A 17622-nucleotide genomic window follows, 5' to 3' on the forward strand; every position below is an offset into this window, starting at 1 on the left:
GCCTGGCGTGCTCTGGTCCATGGGGTCACGAAGAGTCGGACACGACTGAACGACTGAACAACAACAACTGGTGCAATTGGGTGGTTTTAGAGTCTAGGCGCAACACTGTTATGGTGGTGGTAGGAGGCTGTCTTTCGATGGTGTTCCTTCACTTACTTAAAAATGTGATAAAGTAACCCTGCTGTCTTTGCAGACCCTTCTGTCCATTTTGCTGAATTGGGGGCTCTGGACTCAGGCCCTGAAGTCCTGCCTTTATGGTAGCACTCCCATAAATCCACGGGCTTCTGCCTTTAGTTCTTTTTTTCTCCCCCTCCTTGTGTTTTGTTGTTGTTTAGTCGTTTAGTCGTGTCCGACTCTTCAATAAACTAATAGGAACAGCATGTAGAAATGTACAGATGAACACACCTGACGCAATGACTTCTTGCCTTTTCACTTTATTTTATTTTTTGCCCCCAGGCTGAAGGTCACAAACTCTACAAGGACCTTAAGGTTTTCCTCAGTGCTGTGCAAGGTACAGAAAGCCAAGTCTTAATACCTGTAACGTTTTCAAGCCCTCGGCTCAAGGCAGTTCCTTCAGGGTGCAACTGCACAACAGGATGTTGCCCCTCTGCTGAAAGGTCATCAGCTTTGCCATCTTGAGAGAGTGAGATTGTCTTGCAAGATACTTTTTGCAAGCAGATGCTCCGCTTACTGTTGGCTCCTCTCCAAACCTATCCATTTTTCTAAAACTGGAAAATTATCCCACCCTTCCGTCAAGTGGCTCCTGGCAGCATGTTTGATCCTCTTGCCCCTTTATCCTTGCACAACAGCCCTGTGTAGTAGGTTAGACTGGGAGGTTATGACTGGGAATGCCTAAAACCCTGAAGAGATTATGTTAGTCAGTGTCTACGGCAGTGGTTTTCCACCAGTGTGCCGTGGCACCCTGGGGTACCTTGAATGATGGCCAGGGATGCCACAGGCAACACTGGCCTCTGTCCCTCTTTCCTTTCCTCCCTCCTCTGATGCTCTTTCACACCTCTGCCTCCCAAAGGCTTCCACAGCTGTTTGTTGCAGCCAGGGCCGTCTTAAGGAGATTGGCCGCCATGGCGCGGCGATCCCTCCAGCGCCCCGGCGTACCGTCTCTCCGATGCCTCCCTCCCGTGCTTGCCGCCCCTCGGGAGGGGGGTGGGTGAGCGGGGGATGAGGGGCGTGGCGCTGGAGCGGCGCAGGGCTCTGCGCACCCTTCCAGTGCTCCCGGGATGGGAGGCGAGGGCGACCGGCTCGCAGCCCGCCCGGGACCGGCATGGGCGGCAGCCTGTCCACGGGGGCGGGTTGGGGAGGGGGGCGGCCGGTATGCCGGTGGGCTTGCGTGGGCGCCCCTGGGGGGCCGGGCGCCCTGGCACGGCACGCTACTAGCCTCTATGGATGAGACGGCCCTGGTTGCAGCAGCCCTGGCAGCAAGCTCTGCAGACGAATGGTGCCGCTGGCCAGAGGGTGCTGGATGCCAGGAGTTGAGGCGGCCTCAGAGTAAGCAAGCAAGCAGGCGAGGGAGCTGAAATATACTCGGAGTCAAGTGTGGATTTCATGCTCTTTATTCAGCTCATTGTAGTTCCCCCAAAACGTCTGCTTTATATACATTATTTACACAATGGGCCCCACGTGCTTGGCTAATTCCGGAATACTCCTGTAGGCCAATCAGGTTGCGGATTCACTTCCACCTGGAGCTGGATTGGGTGGCTCCTGCGGACCAATCAGACTGCTGCATTCTGGATCCTATTGTTCTAAGACCAATCAGACTGCTGCATTCTGAATCCTATTGTTCTAGGACCAATCAGGCTGCTGCATTTTGGATCCTATTCAACTCGGTACATAACAGGAGCCCAGCCAGCCAGTCCACCAGCCCTTGCTGTTGGGAATGGACAGACAACTCCCAGGTGCCTGTGGAGCAGTATGAGGAGGCACGTCTCTTTGGGGCAGGGGGGGCAGCTCAGAGATCAGGGGCGGCGGCTGCCCACAGGACTCCCAAGGAGTGGGGAGAAGAGAGGAGGCTGAGGGAACACTCCACAAGAGAGGGTGTTCGAAAAAGGGTGAGAGGCTGCCAGCTCTGCAGGCAAGGGGAGACCTAACTGGGCTCCTGAGCCCCATAGGGGTGCCACAGAAAGAATGCAGCTGGTTAAGGGAGCTGTGAACTCAAAAAGGTTGAAACCTCTACATTACTAAACTAGATAGATCAATGCTCTGACTTATGACAAGACAACTTCCTGTGTCAATTCTACTGCAGCACTGGTCATCTCCTGATAGAGTTCCTCTCCCACAATTTATGCACATCTTTGCCAGATTATTATTTTTTTAAGCTGTGAGTAACGAGACACCTATGAGGTTGAGAAACACCACCATGCCTTTGTGAAGCCCTTGTTATTCCCTCTTTATCACAGCTCGCGGATATCATTTTCACTGTACAAAGCTGCCCAAAAGGAGGGGTGGGTGGGTCCAGTAACCTGATTTTAAAAAAAATCACATGGGGACCTGGAAGAAGTGAGCGCACATGCAATGTGTGCCGTTGAAGAGCTGTCATGCTTGAAGACTGAATATTTTAAGTAATTCCCGTCAGCAGTGGGGATGTTGACTTGGCCAGGGATTCATAATGACGACTGACAGGTAGTAATCAATCTTGCTGTTTGCCCTTTGCAGTGATGCATGAAAGCTCTAAAAAAGTGTCTGGAACTCTGCAGGAAATTTACAGCGAGGAATGGGATGGGTATGAAAAATTGCAAGCCATAGTACAGGTGAGTGCTGCAAATGTGTTAGTCCCAGTTATCGGGGACATGTTTCACTTAATAATAAAAGTGAGCATAAGCGTTGGAATTAATCTTACAACCTTCCTGTAAGACAGAACAGTATTATCATAGAATTGCAGAGTTTGGGGGGGGAACATAAGGGTCATCTAGTCCAAACCCCTGCAAAGAAGGAATCTTTTGCCCCACGTGGATCTTGAACCTATGACCCTGAGATTAAGAGGGTCCATGTCCAGATGATTGCTGAGGCAACAGCAACTCCTCCAAGGTCACCTAGACAGCTCATAGCTGAGGTAAGATTTGAGCCAGGGCTTTCTCCAGCTCACAGCCTTCGCTCCTACAAGACACCAGACTCGAGCCTGATTTTCTTAAGCTGTCCACCCTTATTACAAATGGCAAAGACTGCAGGTATATCTTCAAATTTAAACTAGTTTATCAATCATTCTCTCTCATCCCTGGGAACCACAGTTCCGTAAAGCAGAGTTTGGTAGGGATTCTAAGAGAGGAATATCTAGCACCCTGCATCAGACTATAGTTCCTGAGATTCTTTGTGGGAGACTAGACTAGCTAGGAGTGGTTTAGTTTAGCCCAATATAAGGACCAAAACAGATGTGATATGTGGAGAATCACAAATCAGATAATCCCACAATTGTTGCTTTGCCTAAGCAGGAAGTAGAGGTGAGAATCAGTGCTGTTTCCTTTTCACTAGGGCTAGAGCAGGCACCCCCAAACCTAGCCACCCAGATGGTTTTTTGGACTACAATTCCCATCATCCCTGGTCCTATTAGCTAGGGATGATGGGAGTTGTAGTCCCAAAACATCTGGAGGGCCGAGTTTGGGGGTGCCTGGGCTAGACAGATTTTAGCTTCTTTCTTGTTATTTGCTCTTGTGAGAGAGAGAGGCTGAGAGAGCGTCTGTTGTCACATGATATAACAGCAGAGAGTATGCTCTTTTTAAATCTCATACGCAGATATATCATTGACTAAAATACAGTTAATCAACTAATTATACAAATAGTGAGGACCTCTTCAAACTTCTGGCAGCCCTACTTTAAAGGAACAAATTTGACACAGGTCTCCCACAGGATGCCTGGCACCTCTGACTGTTATCATGCCTTCTTCTGAAATTATCTGTTCCACACATGCAACTCGCCCTTTGATTTCACAGTCACTGAGTAGCGAAGCATATATATGTAGGGACAAAGCATTGGTTTCCCTCTCCTGAAATAAGTAAAAGAAAGGCAACAGCAGACCAGCAAATAGATTCACCTAATCCATAAGGGTAAAGGTAAAGGGACCCCTGACCATTAGGTCCAGTCGCGGACAACTCTGGGGTTGCGGCGCTCATCTCACGTTACTGGCCAAAGGAGCCGGCATACAGCTTCTGGGTCATGTGACCAGCATGACAAAGCCGCTTCTGGCGAACCAGAGCAGCGCACAGAAACACCGCTTACCTACCCGCCGGAGCGGTACCTATTTATCTACTTGCACTTTGGTGTGCTTTCGAACTGCTAGGTTGGCAGGGGCTGGGACTGAGCAACGGGAGCTCACTCCGTTGCGGGGATTCGAACCGCCAACCTTCTGATCGGCAAGCCCTAGGCTCTGTGGTTTAACCCACAGCGCCACCCGCGTCCCTTGTAGGGTTAGAATTAGTCAAATTCACAGAGGACCTTCTGATCAGCAAGCCCTAGGCTCAGTGGTTTAGACCACAGCGCCACCCTCACCTAGTCCATAGTCACCTTTTATTTAGAATTTCCCATAATTCCTGATCACATCAGTGTGGCATGTTTATGGCAAACCTTCGTATCCAATAACAGACAGCATAAACTGCATCTGAAGAAACAACAACAGCAGACAAATCTACCAGCAGTTGTTTATCTCCAGCCTCTAAAGGAAGGGATGGCACACCCTTGAGAATAAACAAAATAAAATAAAAAATTCTTTCCAGTAGCACCTTAGAGACCAACTAAGTTTGTTCTTGGTATGAGCTTTCGTGTGCATGCACACTTCTTCAGATACACACGAAAGCTCATACCAAGAACAAACTTAGTTGGTCTCTAAGGTGCTACTGAAAAGATTTTTTTATTTTATTTTGTTTTGACTATTGCAGACCAACACGGCTACCCACCTGTAACCTTGAGAATAAGCCCTTAAAACACTTGAGAAAGAAGTGGCTTCAGAGAGGCAGGGGTTGCACAGAACATTCCAGCGCCATTTTTTTTTTAAATGTCTGTTTGTTCTTTTACCTGCAGAGCAATGACCTTTTGTGGGAAGATTATGAGAATAAACTGGCAGATCAGGCAGTCAGGACTATGGAGAATTACTTGACGCAGTTCAATGAAATTAAGGTATGTATTTCAGGGCTGACTTTGCAGTATCCAGTACCCAGAAGTGAAAGTTCAACTTTCCATTTTCACATGTTTCTAGTCCTCAAGGAAACATTATGCTACTGGGAGGACATTTCCTTCCTCCTGATCATCATATAAAATATGTTCACAAGTCAATCTCTTTACTCGTGTGTGTGTGTGTGTGTGTGTGTGTGTGTGTGTGTGTGTGTGTGTGTGTGTGTTTTGGCCTTTCCTATCGTTCTTTTAAGCACACTCACTTTTAAGTTTTAAAAAATCCTATGGCATCCTTCCAGCATCTGAGTGTCACCCTAAAACTCCAAGTCTATTCCTTAGCTCCACATCATGTCTTTAAATTGTGAAACTGTGAGCAGGGATTTGTCTCCTTTTGGTCTCCATTGTACAGTACCTGTTTCTACTTGTTTCTAAAGCAATGAAAGCATCACACTAAGCCATAGTGTACAGTATAGTATTTGTGGAAGATGTCATAGAATCATAGAGTTGGAAGAGACCCCAAGGGCCATCCAGTCCAACCCCCTGCCAAGCAGGAAACACCATCAAAGCATTCCTGACAGATGGCTGTCAAGCCTCCGCTTAAAGACCTCCAAAGAAGGAGACTCCACCACACTCCTTGGCAGCAAATTCCACTGCCGAACAGCTCTTACTGTCAGGAAGTTCTTAATAATGTTTAGGTGGAATCTTCTTTCTTGTAGTTTGAATCCACTGTCCCGTGTTCGCTTCTCTGGAGCAGCAGAAAACAACCTTACTCCCTCGTCCATATGACATCCTTTTATATATTTGAACATGGCTATCATATCACCCCTTAACCTTCTCTTCTCCAGGCTAAACAAACCCAGCTCCCTAAGCCGTTCCTCATAAGGCATCGTTTCCAGGCCTTTGACCATTTTGGTTGCCCTCCTCTGGACACATTCCAGCTTGTCACAGTATATGAGTATTTGGGGTGTGCAGTCAGAAGGAGGTCTTCCAGGGAGATTTGAATCTTGATCTCTGCAGTCCAAAACTCTAACTGTCCTTGTCATCAGTATGTGTATATATATATATATATATATATATATATATATATATATATATATATGCCTAAAATAGGCTAGGAACTCTACACAACTGAACATACATTGATCCCTGCCTGCAGATTTACAGTGTTAAATACTTTGCAAAAAAATACAGGCTATAAATTATAATTATTAGCATTCCTTGAGAGTAAAAAACACAGTGTGAAGATTAATAAACTCAAAACTGTTGCCCACTCTGTAGGCAGGAATAGTCTGTATAGTGTCCTTGATGGTTTATTGGCCTCCAGACCAGAGAGGCAGATTCAGTTGAAATGTTCTTGTTATGACAATAGAAAAGGAAAGTGAGCATTGACTCTAAAAAATTATTTTTCATTTCAAAGGAGCGAATTGCTAAGCGGGGAAGAAAACTAGTGGATTATGACAGCAGCAGGCATCACTTGGAAGCCCTGCAGAATACCAAGAAGAAAGATGAAGCTAAAATTGCAAAGGTATAAGACTATCTTGAGAGCCCATCTAAACACTGACCAAGAAGGTGTTTCTTACAACCAGGGATGTAATTGCCATTGTGTCTCCGATTCTTGGATTCTTGCTTTTTGGCAAATCATGCTTTGCTCTACAATATAGGCTGTTGGGTCCTTTTCATATCCCATTCAGTCCGTTTACAGCACTCTCGTCTTTCTACCCCTCTCACAATGAATAGTCCACACCATTTAGTAAGTTTAAATGCTTTGCTTACCAACTCCAAAGATCATATCCATGTGTTATTCCGTGCAGCAGCAAGAAGAACACAGGTAGAAAATTCTTGGGTTACAAAATACAGAAAAATACTTCTGAGTATGCAGTCTGGGCTTGAAGTGATCAAGCCCAGATGTGCTGCCTAATCGGCTTCACATGCTGGAAGAAAACTTAACTTCTTTCCTTCCAGGTGAGAGGTGTTACCTAGCTGAGTCTAGGAATACAATTCTGTGTTCTTAACCCCTTCATGCATTAACTTCATGCTTGCTATAAATTAAATTTATGCTTGCTATAAATTTAAAAAATAAAAAATTGTCCAGTAGTACCTTAGAGACCAACTAAGTTTGTTCTTGGTATAAGCTTTCGTGTGCATGCACACTTCTTCAGATACCACATGAAAGCTCATACCAATAACAAACTTAGTTGGTCTCTAAGGTGCTACTGGAAGGAATTTTTTTATTTTGTTTTGACTACGGCAGACAAACACAGCTACCTACCTGTAATCAAAAATATATTTGACTGCAATTTCCCACATATTGCTCAGTAGTTAGAGGAGTACATCACTTACCAGAAGTACATAATATATAGGGAGCAAAGATCCTAACCCCTGCTTCTCTGCTTCCTATATACCTATCACACTTTATTTCTTCTTCCCAACCACTGTGATGTCTGTGAAAAGTAGCCACATGTAAGCCACGATCTGCCTATGAAAAAACTAGAATGCTGTTCTTGGGGACAAGCAGAAAAGAAATGGAGGAGACTGTGGAACTGCTAGCTAATTTTCTCCATCCATTGTCCATCTATGATTGTCTGAACTCTTCTTTAGAGGCTGTTTTCCCTTATGTGATGGGTGGTGCTGATGCTGGAACAATTAGTTGCTCAATGGCAGATGAGCACAGATGAATGACACGTGGGGAAAGAAAGAGGCTCTATAATCCCTCCCTTTTCTCTCTCCTTGTCTTCAGGATCATTGGCAGTCAGAGCCTGCCTTACACGTGCCTAACATTTCACGTGGGGGGCGGGTGTAAGCAGGGTGTGGGTCTGCAGTCCACTGGAATGTCTACACTGTTAATGCTCTCAATTTCCTGTGCCTCTAATAAACTCTTGGGTCCTGCAGGCCGAAGAAGAGTTCTACAAAGCCCAAGCAGTGTTTGAAGAGCTCAACAAGGAACTAAGAGAAGAGCTGCCGGACCTTTACAACAGGTAATAATAATAATAATAATAATAATAATAATAATAATAATAATAATAGTTAGGCATGGGAACAAAGATCAGGGTGCAAATGGCAGAGAATCTCAAAGCAGAATGTTGAATCTAAGAAGTGTGGTTGTGCTGGTGACTAGGAAATACATGTAGAGTTGATACTTCTAAAACAAAACAAAACAAAAACAAATTCCTTCTAGTTGCACCTTAGAGACCAACTAAGTTTGTTCTTGGTATGAGTTTTCGGGTGCATGCACACTTCTTCAGATACTTCTTTCATTGTTGAACTCTGAGACTAAGCTTGCTGATGATGAACACAGCCTGGAAGGTAAAAAATGGGGTGAAAGGATATATCATCACAATTATAACAAACAAAGGCTTGACATATCTCGCTTTGCATGTCACGAGTCTATCTCATATATTAAACTCCTGTAGCTAATGAAAACAATTGCTTACATAAATGGACTTTTCCACGATATTCTAATTTTTCGAGTTTCACCTGTATTTTTAAGCTAATGGGTTTATTTGTTGTGTGATTTCTGCAGTCGGGGGTAGGAACTAGCTCTAGCAGTGTGTCTCTTTGGGGAAAATGCGGAGTATCACTTTCATCAAGCTGTTGATTCCCTTAGAAAACCTGCCAATCTCATTGGCACATCTCCTTTGACTGAGCTACTGTTTCTCAGACGACTTGCTGCTTGGAGTTCTTAGTCTGTGTATCCAAACCCTTCCCTCGTCTCTGGCTGCAGTTCCTTAGCCCTACAGCCTGTTGACAACACGTCACATAAAGTGCAGTCCGAATGCCAAGAGGACAAAGATAAAGGATTAGCCGCCTGAAATATCTTGTGGACTAGCTATGAGATGAACTGCTTCTCAATCAGGGTTCAGAAAAGATTGGTGACCACAGGATGGCAGCAAAATCCACAGAACTGAATTTGTGAAAAAATGATTGTTTAGGATAGGACTACCTGTAGATGTGTCACCTCACCATTAGATCACAGGTTTGTTGCCAAAAATGACAAGCCTTCATCCAGCTTCCCCCTCTTGTCCCTGATACATTGAGATCCTGAAAGGCATGATATCATCTTACTGTGTGCTTTGGTGGCCCTTCCCAGTAGAAACATACATGATGGCTTGTCTGACTAAAGTCTCACATTCTGAGAGGACAGTGTGGTGTAGTGGTTTAAGCATCAGACTCCCTGACTTAAATCAGGGAGATAAAGGTTCAAATCTCCACTTAGCCACAAAGCTACTGGTAGCTAGCTGACTATGGACCCAGTCATGAACATTTTGCCTAGTCAATCCCCATGGGGTTGTTTTAAAGATAATGGAGGTGTGGACTTTACAGATGGAAAGACAGGATTAAAATGTAGTCAATAATTTGGACCAAGGGCAGAGAAACACATGGTAATAGGATGTCCCATCAAGTCATTTACTGGCTAAACACCACAGGATGAAGAGAGGGAACAGACACAATGGCATTTCGGCATTTGGTGTCATCTCTAAGTTGGCTGTTAGGCTGTATCTACACCAGTTTTCTTGTCTCATTTCATTATATTTCACTTTATTTCATTTTCCTGTGCTGCCTTGGGAGTAATTTTTAAATAACTTTTTTTTAAATTCACAATAAATAAATGCAGCCCAAAAAACCCACCCAAATGAATTACAATTACTGTATATTAAAGACATGGGAGTGATTTTCAAGCAATTCCTCTGTATGCCTCTGCGTAAACACACCAAAATTGTGCACAACAGTCTTATAGAAAGAGGTGAGGTCCTCCTGTGGATCAGGAACTGGATAAGAAACAGGAAGCATGGGGATAAATGGGCCATTCTGTCAATGGAGGGATGTAGAAAGTGGAGTTCCCCAAGCACCCGTAAGGGGACCCGTGCCTTTTAACTTGTTTGTTTTGCTGTCTAACTTTCTTTATAGATGTCCAATCGGCTTGGCTTTTTAATGGAAGGCCTACTGGTGGGAGTGAAGGGAAGAAGATGTACTAGAAATCGCTCAGAGTTCTACCCCAAAATGAATTTAATTCACATTTAGTTCACCCAACAATTATGGGAACTACTTTCAGGTGTACAGAAATTTTTGAACTAGTTCAGTGAACCGCACGTGGCTGAACTACTTCATTCTGCTCTTCCAGGGTCCCAGAAAACTCAGCATGTGCCATATTCCTCTCCTTTATTGTGTGGCCCCAACCCAGTTAACATTTGGGCTTAGTTTTATATCTTTTTGCTTCTCCAGCCGAATTGGATGCTATGTGACAATATTCCAGAATATTTCCAACTTGCGAGATGTCTTCTACAAGGAAATGAGCAAGGTAAATGAGCAACTGCGGCATACATGTGGGCCATTTGGACAAATCCCAGGATGCCAAATTAATTTACTTATTAAATGACGAGGAACCGAATAGATCCCATACGGTCGCTAGGTTTTTTATTAATGTGCTATCTACAAAGAAGAGGAATGGTTCTCTGCTCATTTATGACAATGTAGAAAATAACTAACTTAAAATTAGTTCAGTTGGACTACTCAGATTTCGGTTTGACTTAGATGGAAGTGTGTAAACAGGTTATTTTAAAATTGGTTTTGTACCATATTGTTTAAATTTGTTAAATTGTTTTATTTTGCGTGCATTATGATGAATGTGTTTTTGCTGTGTGATATGGGCCAAATGGCTGAAATAAACTACCTACCTACCATTTGGGCAAATGGGCACGCTGTACCTTGGCATCTATCTGCCCTCAGCCGGCCTGTTTTCCTACCAGTCCTGGGAGTGGCCCCTAGTCTCAGCGTTGCCTTTGTAGGATGGCGCCAAAACTGCCTTCCACCCCGGCAGCCCCAATGGGAACCAACCAACATAATTTCTACTTCATTGTAATAGCCAGCTGAGTTGCATTCTCTCTCTCTCTCTCTCTCTCTTTCTCACACACACACACACACACACACACACACTTGTGTGCATTCAGCTTTACAAACTTGGCAAAAGGGGCAGAAAATACTTTGACAAACCCACCCGTCATTGCATCCAATGTGTTTTGACTATATATGATTTTGTCTTTAGGAACGGTCCCTGAAATTTGATCCCTGCTTAAGTTGAGGCTTACTGTATTATTATTATTATTATTATTATTATTATTATTATTATTATTTATTAAATTTGTATACTATCCGTAGATCTCAGAGCAGTTCACAACATAAAATACAAGATAAAAAAGACAAAATACATAATAATAACAAGAATACCCCCCCACACACATTTTATTATTGTTATTGTCAGGAAAGCCCCCTCCCTTCCACTGCGGCCGGCATCGCAGGAGCTTTTAGAGTACAGAGACCCACGTCCGCTGTTTACAAGCTCCTCCTCCCCCTCCCCCAGTGGGAGCTCGCATGCTTCACATTCCTCAGGCGGGCAAGGAGAGGGGGAGACAGAAAGGCGATGCAAAGGCTTAGAAGGGGTCGGAGAGCCGAAACACCAAAGGGAAAGCAGAGATAGAGGTCAGGTTCCCACGCTACGTGGTCGGTCACAGAGGGGGAGAAGGAGGGGCTTCAGGCTCCCGAAGCTGCTTTGTTGGAAGGGAAACCGAAAGAGTTCATTCCTGGATACTGATGAGTAGAGAAAGGATGTTTGAGACTTTGCTTTGCTGTATATAGCTTGCACAATAAAGAACTTAGTTTTTAGAAGTTCTTTGCCTTGGACTGTTACTCATGAGCAACCACTAAGCATCCTTACAGTTATTCATTCATCCGAAACGTATTTTGGTATTATTCAGGAATCAATTCAGTCCCAGTAAGTCTGCAGAATGTGACTGGAGTGCCAGGACTATTAGTATTAGAAAGGAAGATTAATGATTAGAATAGACATCATTCTTCCTTTCTAATATTGGTAAAGTGCCTCCAGGGCAGGGAATTGCTGTTTATTTTTAAATCTCAAAAATAAATGAAAGGGCAGCTGTCAGCTGATGTACCCTGAGGAAAGTTCCAAGAGGAAGGAGATATAAAGCAGGCAGTGAAAACATTAAGTCCTACACAACTTGGGGCCAGGATACCTAAGAGAATGACTCCTCCTGTATAGATTTGTCTGGTTGTTAAAATCTGGCAGGGAGGCTCTCCTCTATTAGACGCTCCAGAGCCTTCTTGGTGGTGGCATCCCAGTGGTCCATTTTCCTCTCCTCTGAGATATGGCTGGGTTTCCAGCTGAAAAAGTGTGTCTCCACCCAGGCATTTGCTGGATATTCATGTCATTTTGTTTTATTTTGGTCTGGTTGCCATATATCTGCCATGTTTTATGAGTGGCTGTAATAGGAGATGGATTTCTGTTTTAATTACAGCCCGCTCTGGAACTGCATTGCAGTGGAGAGTGTCTGAGAAACATTTTAAATAAGCTTGAAACACTCACTGACTTGAAGCAGGCAGTCCGGGTTAATTATTTTACGTGAATAAGTGAATGGCAGTAATTTCTTAATTACTGGGTAATGATATTTGCTTTTCCTGTTGCTGCTGCTTGTAGCTAAACCATGACCTGTACGATGTGATGAGCACATTGGAAAAGCAGCACTCCAATAAAGTCTTCATTATTAAAGGGGTGTCAAGGTAAGTGATTTCCTCTTTCCTGTGGGAATGGAGGAGTCTGGGACGCAGCAGCCATGTGGGCAACTAGCAACTCCTCTCCACTTTGGATCCCAGGAGATCTGGTTTGTTTGTTAGTCAGTTAATTAAAAGATTTACAGGTGAAACTTGAAAAATTAGAATACCGTGGGAAAGTCCATTTATGTAGCTACTGGAGTTTAATATATGAGATAGACTCATGACATGCAAAGCGAGATATGTCAAGCCTTTGCTTGTTATAATTGTGATGACTATGGCGTACAGCTGATGAAAACCCCAAAGTTGAAATTGTTAATTTGGGGTTCTCATCAGCTGTACGCCATAATGATCACAATTATAACAAATAAAGGCTTGACATATCTCGCTTTGCATGTCATGAGTCTATCTCATATATTAGTTTCACCTTTTAAGTTGAATTACTGAAAGAAATGAACCTCTCCACGACATTCTAATTTTTCGAGTTTCACCTGTATAACCCATCTTTTAATAACAGGGCTTCTCAAGGCAGGGAGCTGTTTTAGAACAAAATACATGTGGAAACTTTGAAAGGGGAAATATGAGCAGACACTAAACAGCAGTCAGAGTAGAAACAGAAAACACTTTCCAGGGGAGCAGAAAGATTGACCGAGCAGCCACATCGCTTACAGTTCATTTAACTGGGCCAAGATTACAACACTGAATCTCAGTAGCCACCTGATTCCATAGCTTTGGGACTGCCACAGAAAAGCGCCATCTTGACTACCGGATGGTTGAATAACCAGTGGGTTTTATATACTGAATCATAAGAGCAGGAAGGCACATAGGAAAAGATGCTCTCTCAGTTCAATCCATGACGGCTTATGTTTTGTAATCATTTGTCAAGTCTTGGCTAAGGCCAGAGATGGGTTGCAGTAGGGGGGGGGGGGTCACAAGCAGATCAAGGTCTAAAGCATGGGTAGGCAAACTAAGGCCCGGGGGCCGGATCTGGCCCAATTGCCTTCTCAATCCGGCCCGCTGACTGTCCGGGAATCAGCATGTTTTTACATGAGTAGAATGTGTCCTTTTACAGTCGTTCCTCGGGTTACGTACGCTTCGGCTGGCGTACTTTTCAGGTTACGAACTCCCGTAACCCGGAAGTGTAACCCGCCCGTGCATGCGCAGGAGCGTTTTTCGCGCTTCGCACATGCGCAAAGCGCGTTTTACAAGTTGCGTATGTTTCGGGGTTACGTACAGCGACCCGGAACCAATTACGTACGTAACCCAAGGTATGACTGTATTTAAAATGCATTTCTGGGTTATTTGTGGGGCCTGCCTGGTGTTTTTACATGAGTAGAATGTGTGCTTTTATTTAAAACGCATCTCTGGGTTATTTGTGGGGCACAGGAATTTGTTCTTTTTTTCAAAATATAGTCCGGCCCCCCACAAGGTCTGAGAGACAGTGGACCAGCCCTCTGCTGAAAAAGTTTGCTGACCCCTGGTTACATGCTCCAAGATGGGCCAGTGGTCAGTTTCTGGAGCAAGCAGACATGGTGAGGTGGTGCGAAGGGAAGCCATGGGAGTCTTGTGCATTAAGATTAGGTTTTCAGTCCAATCTGGAAGTTGTTGAGCTTTCTTGGGCAAGTGTAGATTTTGGAGAAATTCCTTTGAGATAGCTCAAATACATGGAGAGGTTTACTTTCTGCTGCATATTCAAACTTTGTAACGCAACTTAAGTTTCTCGTTATGCAGTAACAGGGCATCGCTGGTCATCTCTTCTCCAGTAAGCCCAACCAGCTCCTCTGCCATACCGACAAGGAACAGCATAAGTGAGATGCCGACGTCTCCTCCTGCCATTTCCTCAAATCACGAAAGAGAATCTGCTTCGGCAACCGAAGCAGCATCTGCGCCTGGTGGGGCCAGCAAAGCCGAGGAAGAGACAGCTGCATCTTTGGCTACGGATGCGGCCAAGCCAGGCTCTTCAACTGCTAGTGAAGCCAAAGAGGACAGCCAAACAGTAGAGACAACCCCCAGCATTCCCATAGGCACCCCCCAGAAAGTTGAGGAGTCTGCAAGTAATATAGCAGCAGAAATTTTATCAAAGGCTGTGCTCGAGGTTGTTGGCAAGAGCCAAAATGTTCCCAAAGACTCTGGAGAGACCTCCCAGCCTCCTTTGAGGAATGACTTTGAAGCCAGTGATACTTGTGAGAAAGATGAGGGTTCCTTGTTGCAGCCAAGGGGTGAGGTCTTATCTCTGCCTCCCCAAAACACTCGGGATGGAGCTCAGACTGAGGGAGCAGACCATCAGGAGAACAACTTGCCGCTCAGCGAGAGTTCAGTTTGTCCTGAAGACAATCCTCAAGAGACTTCGTGTGAAGCTGAAGAAGCCCAAGAAGGTGCACCAAGTATCACCAATGACTGCCTTTCCCCTGCTTTACCAAAAGCAGAGGATGCTCAACAGCAGCCAGAGGAACGCGCTGAAGATGACGTCAACAGTGAGGGAAGCATTGAAGAAATAGATGTTTCCCCCAAGGCCACCAATGCTCAGGTAAAAGGCATGAGAGGGTTCTGCACGGCCGACCCGTCCCGCTAGGTAACTGCACGCCGTGTAGATAGCATTAAGGGAACTTCGGTCTTCTCATTAAGGAGCAAAATGATGTATTGCTGGCATGGAGAAGTCCCTCTTTTGTGGCTTTGTATGTTAGCATGAAAATTTCAGTGGGGAGGGAGGCATGTTGAGATGGACACAGGGGAAATGGAGGGAAACTCAGCTGAGTAGGAAGCCTGGGTTGTTGTGGTTGTTGATGGCATCTGTCTGTCTTGGGAGACAATGAAGGAGGTTGAGGTCAAGCTATTGGAAGCTTGCAGCGCCTACTGTGGCTGTTGAGACTGATGCAGGAGAGGCATGTTTCATTACAGCTGGGGCAGATGAAGGTGTCTGGTTGTGCTACTGCAGATGCACTATGGCATTTCTTCTCTCTCTGCTCCTCTCAGCGGTCATTCCTCCTCTGAGAGAGCCAGTGTGGTGTAGTGGTTAAGAGCAGTAGACTCATAATCTGGTGAACCGGGTTTGGGTCTCCTCTCCTCCACATGCAGCTGCTGGGTGACCTTGGGCTAGTCACACTTCTTTGAAGTCTCTCAGCCCCACTCACCTCACAGAGTGTTTGTTGTGGGGGAGGAAGGGAAAGGAGAATGTTAGCCGCTTTGAGACTCCTTCGGGTAGTGATAAAGCGGGATATCAAATCCAAACTCTTCTTCTTCTCCTCTGGTCACTGCTGTGGATACATGTCTTCACTGCCTGTCACCATGCACTGTGTTGTAATTATTTTAGTAGTAGCTTTTGTCATTATTATTCATTGTTGTTATTTAGCACGTATTTGGAGAGAAATTAACAAAGGCAAAAAGACAGGGCTCTGCCCCAAGGATCTTGCAATCCGAATTACCTTGTGTTATTTCTCAGAATGAGAACATTGAGAGATGAGAACTCCTACACTTTCCAGGCTACAAAAGAATGGGATGGGGAGGTGGGAGAATTGCTTCAAGCTGTACCTTCCAAGATGGCTTTGGATAGTCCAAATCTGCCTTATGCATCATTTTCTGTGAGCTAACAATGCGAGGAATAGCTTGTTATAATACGATTATGTGTCTACCTGGTAGCTCTTGTAATATGTCTTCCTAATTGGTGGTAGAGGCATACAATATGAAATCAATACTGAAACCAACAAGAGAGGTGTGCAATTTAGGAACAGAAACAGTGGGGAGGAAGACAGGGATTGTATGCAGGGCAGTATAACAGCTGTACTGTTAAATCAATCTCAAGGCCAGCACTGACAATCCAGATGTTTCTGGGAGCTTATTATGAGCAGGCAATGAAGGAAACAGCCCGGCCCTCTAACAGAGATTTGCCTTTCCCACTTATTTGGTTATTTCTCCCTTTGGAGCAAAGCCCTCCTTCCACTGCAAAACTGCCTCAGCAGCTACAGAAGCTGCTCAGCTGCAAAAGTTTTTCCCCAAAATAAAGCCTCTCACTTGGAAGATTTAATTGGGGAGGCATCGCACATGCCAGACATGAAGAATACCAATCCTGTCTGACAGGAAAAACCAGTGCGGACTCCAAAAACCAGCACCATTTTAGGGCTGCTAATTCACTGTTTGGAAACCTCTGAGGTGTTCCCAGAGTCTGTTGGCGGAAGGCAGATTTGTGCTTAATTTGTCCTGTGGCGAAGTAGCAGCGACCTTAAGTGTGAGTGTGTTCTATAGTAAAAAAAAATCCTTCATAATTTGTCACCCCCCTCCATTATGGAACCCGAGGCGGGCCGCCCCCTCCCCCCCCTTTGCTACGCCCCTGATAGTATTCCCCACCTCCTGCCAATGTTCAAAAAGCTTTACGTATGTTAGTTACCCTCAGGACCACGGACCAGTGGACTAAGTCAGTCTCTTCCTCCCATGTTGCAGATGGAGAGATGGGGACTGAGAGTACAGTGACTTTGCTTCATGCAGTTTTGGTGACTGGGCATAAGTGGGTGCAGAGAATGGCAGCATATTGCAGAAATTGCCACGGGACAATGCAGTTTCCTTTAAGGAGGACATGTGCACGTTGGTAATCCCTGCAAATCAATCGCTGAAGTAAACGATGCTCCGAAAGGGCTCTTAATTGGCTTCTAACATGCCTGAAAACTCCCCAAGGGACTCTCAAGCAGGGCATTAATGAATGAATTTAAGATTTAAAAAATTAATATCCTGCACTCAGGACAGGTGACAAATAAGTAAAGGGACCCCTGACCGTTAAGTCCAGTCGCGGACGACTCTGGGGTTGCGCGCTCATCTCGCTCTATAGGCCGAGGGAGCCGGCGTTTGTCCGCAGACAGCTTCTGGGTCACGTGGCCAGCATGACTAAGCCGCTTCTGGCGAACCAGAGCAGCGCATGGAAACGCCATTTATCTTCCCACTGGAGCGGTACCTTTTTAT

General features: G+C 45.0%; 1 protein-coding gene across 1 annotated transcript in view; it reads left to right on the forward strand.

Annotated features, from left to right (window-relative positions):
- BIN2 (bridging integrator 2) overlaps nt 1-17622 on the forward strand; it is a 36358-nt gene that overhangs the window by 9364 nt on the left and 9372 nt on the right. The window contains exons 3-10 of the mRNA XM_033138444.1: nt 457-511; nt 2671-2765; nt 5026-5121; nt 6533-6640; nt 8005-8090; nt 10336-10411; nt 12602-12684; nt 14407-15202. Of these exons, the coding sequence (XP_032994335.1) occupies nt 457-511; nt 2671-2765; nt 5026-5121; nt 6533-6640; nt 8005-8090; nt 10336-10411; nt 12602-12684; nt 14407-15202 (1395 nt within the window). The remainder of the gene's footprint in view (nt 1-456; nt 512-2670; nt 2766-5025; nt 5122-6532; nt 6641-8004; nt 8091-10335; nt 10412-12601; nt 12685-14406; nt 15203-17622) is intronic.

Source organism: Lacerta agilis, chromosome 2 (genome assembly GCF_009819535.1).
Source record: "Lacerta agilis isolate rLacAgi1 chromosome 2, rLacAgi1.pri, whole genome shotgun sequence".
NCBI classification, from domain to species: Eukaryota; Metazoa; Chordata; class Lepidosauria; order Squamata; family Lacertidae; genus Lacerta; species Lacerta agilis.